This window comes from Ailuropoda melanoleuca, chromosome 11, assembly GCF_002007445.2.
Source record: "Ailuropoda melanoleuca isolate Jingjing chromosome 11, ASM200744v2, whole genome shotgun sequence".
Lineage (NCBI taxonomy): Eukaryota > Metazoa > Chordata > Mammalia > Carnivora > Ursidae > Ailuropoda > Ailuropoda melanoleuca.
Window position 1 is genome coordinate 108,776,231 of NC_048228.1, and position 6,817 is coordinate 108,783,047.

The 6,817-nt window shown below is 51.0% G+C and overlaps 1 protein-coding gene across 2 annotated transcripts in view; it reads left to right on the forward strand.

Moving 5' to 3' along the window:
* The first annotated feature begins 200 nt into the window (after positions 1–200).
* The window catches only part of TNIP2 (TNFAIP3 interacting protein 2), a 35,043-nt gene continuing 28,426 nt past the window's right edge, over positions 201–6,817 (forward strand). The window contains exon 1 of one of the 2 annotated variants that reach the window (XM_034672206.1): positions 201–637. In XM_034672206.1, the coding sequence (XP_034528097.1) occupies positions 359–637 (279 nt within the window). In that variant the 5' untranslated portion in view covers positions 201–358. The remainder of the gene's footprint in view (positions 638–6,817) is intronic. The other variant, XM_034672207.1, reaches the window with a different exon arrangement.

The window sequence follows — 6,817 nt, forward strand, 5'->3', positions numbered from 1 at the left end:
CGGGGCGGGGCGGTCGACAGGAGGCGGGGCCGGGCTGTCGGAGGGTCTGGGACTGCCTTTCCGCGAGTCTGGGGAGGCCTTTCCGCGGGTCAGGGGCCGCGCCGGTCGCCGTGGGCGGGGCCGAGCTGGGGACGGAGGGGGAGGGGCCAGGCAGATCGCCGTGGGCGGGGCAGCGCTGTCGGAGGGTCTGGGACGGCCTTTCCGCGGGTCAGGGGCCGCGCCGGTCGCCGTGGGCGGGGCCGGGCTCTCGGCGGTGGGCGGGGCGCGCCGGGAAAAGTTCCGGGAAGGTGCGCGGCCCGCCCAGACCGGGCGCGGAAGTTGGCGGCGCCCGCGCGCCCGGCGGTGGAGGCCCGCGGCCATGTCCTCAGGGGGCACCGGGTCCGGCGGGCAGGAGGGGGCCGCGCGCGCGGCAGCGGCTCTCTGCGGCCTGTACCACGAGGCCGGGCAGCGGCTGAGGCGCCTTCAGGATCAGCTGGCCGCCCGGGACGCCCTCATAGAGCGCCTCCGCGCCCGCCTGGCCGCGCTCGAGGGGGACGCGGCGCCCTCGCTCGTGGACGCGCTGCTGGAGCAGGTGGCGCGCTTCCGGGAGCAGCTCCGGCAGCGGGAGGGCGGCGCCGGCGAGGCGGCGCTGCGCCAGGTGCGTCCCCGGTGGGCGAGGGTCTCGCTTGCTTGGCCCGCAGCGGCTTCTGAGGCGGGGGGGGGCCACGCCNGCTTCTGAGGCGGGTGGAGCCCACGCTGGGGCTGAGGGTTTGTGCCGCGCTGGGCTCCGAGGGTTTGAGAGTTGCGCTCCGGTGTTGGGTGTGAGGACAGTGCGGGGGTGGGTTCCGACTTCCGAGGGGTGCCTGTGTCCGTGTTGAGTGCGGAGGGCGGTGTTGTGTCTGCCTGTCGGTTCGGAGGGCTCGCGTGGACGCTGTTAACCTTAAAAATAATACTGCCAGTCGTTTCCCCATCAAAAATCGGTTTATTCGGGAATAGCAGAGAATTGCGGTCTGGGACACACTAACAGGTGAGGCCACCGGACAAAGGGGGGTAGGCTCTTTTACAGAGGAGGGGGGTTGGGAGGGCTGTGGCAGAGGGGTAGCGGAGGAGTGCGGGCGTGCGGGGCCCCTCTGCTCCTGCTGGATTTGCGGCCGTGGAGGGGGGCTCCTCCTGGCCCTGTCCGGACTCCATTCTAAACAACGTTTCCTTTATGAGTTTTCACAGTGCGGTTCTGACAGGTGTGCTCCCGTGTTGGGTTGAGGGTTGTGCATTCTTGTTGGCTATTCAGGGTGGGTGTGTGCCTGTGTTGGGTTTGGGGGGCGGTGTGGCCCGTCCCGAGCTGCGTGTGCATGGCTTGCCTTCAGAACGCCGTGCTCCCGTGCTGGGTGCTGAAGGCTGTGTGTGCATGTTGGCTCTGAGGTGTGCGTGCGCTCGCGTGGCGGATCTGAGGGGTGTGTGCGCCCAGGCTGGCTTCTGAGGGGCGTGTGTCCGGGTTGGTTCTGTGGGTTTGTGCCCATTCTGGGTTCTGAGAGGTATTTGTGCCCTGTTGGTTCTGAAGGTTGTTCTGTATGAGGGGCGTTTGTTCCAGTTGGTTCTGAGGATCGTATGTATGTGTTATGTTCTGAGGGGTGTGCTCCGTGTTGTGTCAAGGACTGTGTGTCCATTTATATCTGAAGGCTGTGTTAGGTTTAACGGTTGTGAGACACTGTTGGTTCTGAGGGGTGTGTATGCAAACGTGTTGGGCATAACGGTTGTGTGTGTGTTGGTTCTGAGATGTGTAAGCCCCCGTTGGGTTTTGAGGAGTGTGTGTGGCTGTTTTGGTCTGAAGGTTGTGTGTTCATGTTGATTCTGAGGCTGTGTGAGTGTGTTAGATTCTGAGCAATGTATCTTGTGTTGGGTCAAAGGGTGTGTGCTCATGTTGAGGGTTGTGGGTCCTTGTTGGTCTGAAGGTGTGTATATGTTTACATGTTGAGTGTGAAGCATCTGATGCTCTTACTGGGTTCTGCGGGTGTGTGTGTGTGTGCTGGGTTTCGTTTGAGAGGTGTGTGTGTGGGGGGGGTTCTGAGGTGTGTGCTCCTCTGTTGGGTCTGAGGGGTGTGTGCCTGTTTCAGTCTGAGGGTTATGAATCCATGTTGGTTGGGGGGGTGCTCTTGTGTTGGGTCTGAGGGGGTATGTGTTTGTGTTGATTCTGAGGGGCGTACTCCCATATTGGGTGTGAGGGTTGAGTGTCTGTGTTGTTCTGAGTGGTGTGTCTGTGTTGGGTCTGAGGGTTGGGTTCCATTTGGTTTTAAAGGACTGTCTTTGTTGCTTTTTTTTTTTAAAGATTTTATTTATTTATTTGACAGAGATAGAGACAACCAGCGAGAGAGGGAACACAAGTAGGGGGAGTGGGAGAGGAAGAAGCAGGCTTCCAGCAGAGGAGCCTGATGTGGGGCTCGATCCCAGAATGCGGGGACATGCCCTGAGCCAAAGGCAGACGCCCAACGACTGAGCCACCCAGGCGCCCCGCTCTGTGTTCAGTTCTGAGTGGCCTGTATGCCTGTGTTGGGTCTGAGGGGTGTGTGTCCATGTTGGTTCTGAGGGTGTTTCTGCTTGTATTGGGATGAGGGGTGAGTGTTTTTGTTCGTTATGAAGTTTCATGTATTAGGTTTTGAGGAGGAGCTCCCGTGTTGGTTCTGAGGAAAGTTCATCTGCCTGTGGTAGATTCTGGGAGGTATGTGTGCGCGTTTGTGTTCTAAAGTGTCTGTATACTCTTACCAGGTGTAAGGTATGTGTGTCCATGTTGGTTGAGAGGGGTGTGTGTCTATGTTGGATCTGAGGGCTCTCTGCCTGTTTGGAGTTCTGATGGGTATGTATTTGGGTTCTAAGAGGTCTGCTCCCTTGTTGGGTGGGAGGTTTGTATGTGACTGTATTATTCTCGGCCACGTGAACCCTGGTTATGTTCTGAGGTGACTTTCAGCTCCAGTCGTAAATGAGTCTTTCATTAGTAGCAGCTCTCTTCTGCTGGGAGCAATGACAGTGTTGCGGTGCCTGCGAGTGTGGGGTAACAGACAAATCCACTTTCCCTCCTTCTCGTCCATGTCATTGATATTATGTCTGTTTTCGTGAAGAACCATGAACGCTTAGACCGGGGGCGAGAGTAACTATTTGTCCGTAAGAGCTGTTTGAAGTGCCACACACATTTGGGGGAGCTCTAGTGCCCCATTTGGGCCATAGCTCTTATCTGGGTTGTCCCGGGAAAGAAACTAGGTCTGCAAAGAGAGTAACTACACAAGACAGTTGTCACTTCTAGGCTTGGGCCTGCAGCCAGATTTTAGAGTGAAAAGGAGACATGTACCCCCCTTTTTTTTTATTATAAAAGTAATTTTGAATATCTGAAAAACAGAGGAAAGAATAAAGACTAAAATAACAGCCACCGTAATTAATGTGGGGATAACCAGTGTTCATTTCTTGGCATGCCTCCTCCCTGTTTTTCCTTTACACACAGGGTATGTACACACTGGCGTGCTTAAGTTCATGCTGTCTGTAGGTCTTCATATCACATTGCCAGTATTTTCTTTTTTTTTTTTTTTAAAGATTTTATTTATTTATTTGACAGAGAGAGAGACAGCCAGCGAGAGAGGGAACACAAGCAGGGGGAGTGGGAGAGGAAGAAGCAGGCTCCCAGCAGAGGAGCCTGATGTGGGGCTTGATCCCATAACGCCGGGATCACGCCCTGAGCCGAAGGCAGACGCTTAACCGCTGTGCCACCCAGGTGCCCCGCATTGCCAGTATTTTCTTATCTGCCTCATTTTAGATGCCTCTAGAAGCCAGATGTCTCCCTTACTGCAGCACTTTCTCTCATCTGGGGGAGGTGGTTCATAACTCATCAGGGCAGAAGGAAAATTTAGAAGGCACCTGGTCTGTACCACTGATCGTAGTGTCATGGACACAGCAGATGAGTGCAGAGCGGGGACCGGAGCACACCATACTCACCACCAACTTAGACCCGCAAGTAGCAGGACTCTCCTTGTAGTCTGGTGGCCATTGGCGTTCAGCCCACATGTTCAATCCTGGCATCCTGTGGCCCAACAGCCCCTAACCAGGACCCAGACAAGCAGATCTGTAGTCCTAGATCTATATGGTCCTTTACCCTGACATACAGGTTTTGTTTTAGGATTTTTAAATATTTGAGGAGCATTTTAACAATCTGGTATCTTATGAGATTACGTGTTTGTGTCTTACTCCTTCATCTACCTGGGTCTTTCACAGAACCTGTGGAGGAATGGAGAGATTTCACACTGTGCAGAGTGAAAAGAATGAGAAGAATTGATCAATAGTTTGGTCTCCTTGTCAGCCCGCCCATTAGGAGCAGCAACCCTGGGTTGGTAGAGACGGGGGGCTCCCAGAGAGGATCCTGAGGCTGTAGTCTGAGGTGTGCAGGGACTGCCAGGTGACCTCTGCATCTGTGGCTGAGCGGTAGCTAGCATGTGATGGGGCCAGATCAGTCTTGAGAATTCTGGTTCTTTTTGCCACCACAGTAAGACTCGAGACTTTACCTTGTTTGTAACACAAGGCCTATATATATTTGTAGCTTTACAAAGCTCTTCCAATTAAGACTTTCTGGGATAATGGTGTTAGTTCACTATGTGGCCCATGACTGCTCAACCCATCTCATCACCACCCAGGTACTAGCCTCATGGGCCCTGCCTGGTCCTGACATATCAGCTTCCTTTCCCTTCCGGCTTTTTCTTTCCCTGTTCTGCCATACTTTCTGTTGAATGGAGCAGCATACACCCTTTACAATGGGCTGTGTTAGCTTTGTGTTTTGTTTGTTTTTAACCATTTATCTTCATACATTTTTTGATCTTGTAAAACTGAAACATTATACCCATTAAGTAGTAACTCCCCATCTTCCTGCCCCCCACCCTTGGCAAATATCATTCTCCATTTTGTCTCTGTGACTTGACTACTCTAGGGACCTCACAGAAGTGGAAGCATACAGTATTTATCTTTTTGTGACTGGCTTATTTCACTTAGTCTAATGTCCTGCAAGTTTTTCCGTGTTGTATCATGAGCCAGAAATTCCTTCTTTTTAGGGCTGGACAATACTCCGGAGTACCTGTATACCACATTTTGCTTGTCCATTCATTTGGTGATAGGCACCCGGGTTGCTTTCATGTTTCAGCTTTTATGAATAACACTGCCATTATGAATATGTGTGTACAAATTTATCTTTGAGACCCTGCTTTCAGTTCTTTTGCGTGTGTACCAGAGGTGGAATTGCTAGGTCATAGGGTAACTCTGTGTAATTTTTGAGGAACCACCATACTGTTTTTCCACAGTGGCTGTACCATTTTACATTCTCACCAACAGTGCACAGGGTTGCAATTTCTCCATGTTCTCACCAACATTAGTTATTTTTTTTTTTAAGATTTTATTTATTTATTTGACAGAGATAGAGACAGCCAGTGAGAGAGGTAACACGAGCAGGGGGAGTGGGAGAGGAAGAAGCAGGCTCCTAGCAGAGGAGCCTGATGTGGGGCTCGATCCCATAACACCGGGATCACGCCCTGAGCCGAAGGCAGACGCTTAACAGCTGTGCCACCCAGGCGCCCCAACATTAGTTATTTTTTCTTTTTTTTTTTTAATAGCCATCCTGATGGGTTTGTGGTGATTTAATATAAAATGATTGTAGCTTTGATTTGCAATTTCTTAATGATTAGTGATATTGAGCATTCTTTCATGTCCTTATTGGTCATTTGTAATCTTCTTTGTTTTTTTTTTAAAGATTTTTATTTATTTTTTTTTNTATTCGACAGAGATAGAGACAGCCAGCGAGAGAGGGAACACAAGCAGGGGGAGTGGGAGAGGAAGAAGCAGGCTCATAGCAGAGGAGCCCGATGTGGGGCTCAATCCCATAACACCGGGATCACACCCTGAGCTGAAGGCAGACGCCCAACCGCTGTGCCACCCAGGCGCCCCTGTAATCTTCTTTGAAGAAACATCAAATCCTTTGCCCATTTCTGAATTGGTTATTTTGTTGTTGCGTTTTAGGAGTACTCTACAGGCATACCTCAGTTTATTGCACTTCTCAGATCTTGCATTTTTTATAAATTGAAAGTTTGACAGGGGGCCTGCTTGGCGCAGTAGGTGGAATGTGCGACTCTTGATTTCGGGGTTTTGGGTTTGGGCCCTGCATTGTGTAGAGATTATTAAGAAAGAGAGAGAGAGAGAGAGGGAGGGAGGGAGGGAAGGAAGGAAAGGAAGAAGAGAAAGAAGGAAGGAAAGGAAGGAAGGAAGAGACGAAAGAAAGGAAAAAAGGAAGTAAGTTTGTAACAACCCTGCATCAAGTAAGTCTCCTGGCACCATTTTTCTAACAGCGGTTGCTCACTTCATGTCTCTGTGTCATAATTTGGTAATTCCTGTAATATTTCAAAATTTTTCATTATGATTATGTTTGTTATGGTGATGTGTGATCAGTGATCTTTGATGTTACTATTGTACTTGTTTTAGGGCACCATGAACTGTGCCCATAAAAGACAGCAGAGTTAATCAGTATGTGTGTTTTCTGACTGTTCCACTGACCAGCCATTCCTCCATCTCTCTCCCTCTGCTCCCTGTTCCCTGAAACACAACAATATGGAGATTAGGCCAATTGATAACCCTGTAATGGCCTCTAAGTGCTCAAGTGAAAAGCAGAGTCACACATATCTCACTTGAAATAAAAAGCTAGAAATGATTAAGCTTGTGAGGAAGGCATGTCTAAAGCCGAGATGGGCCAAAAGGTAGGCCTCTTGTGCCAAAAGGCCACGTCGCAAACGCCAAGGAAAAGTTCTCGAAGAAAGTTAAGAGCGCT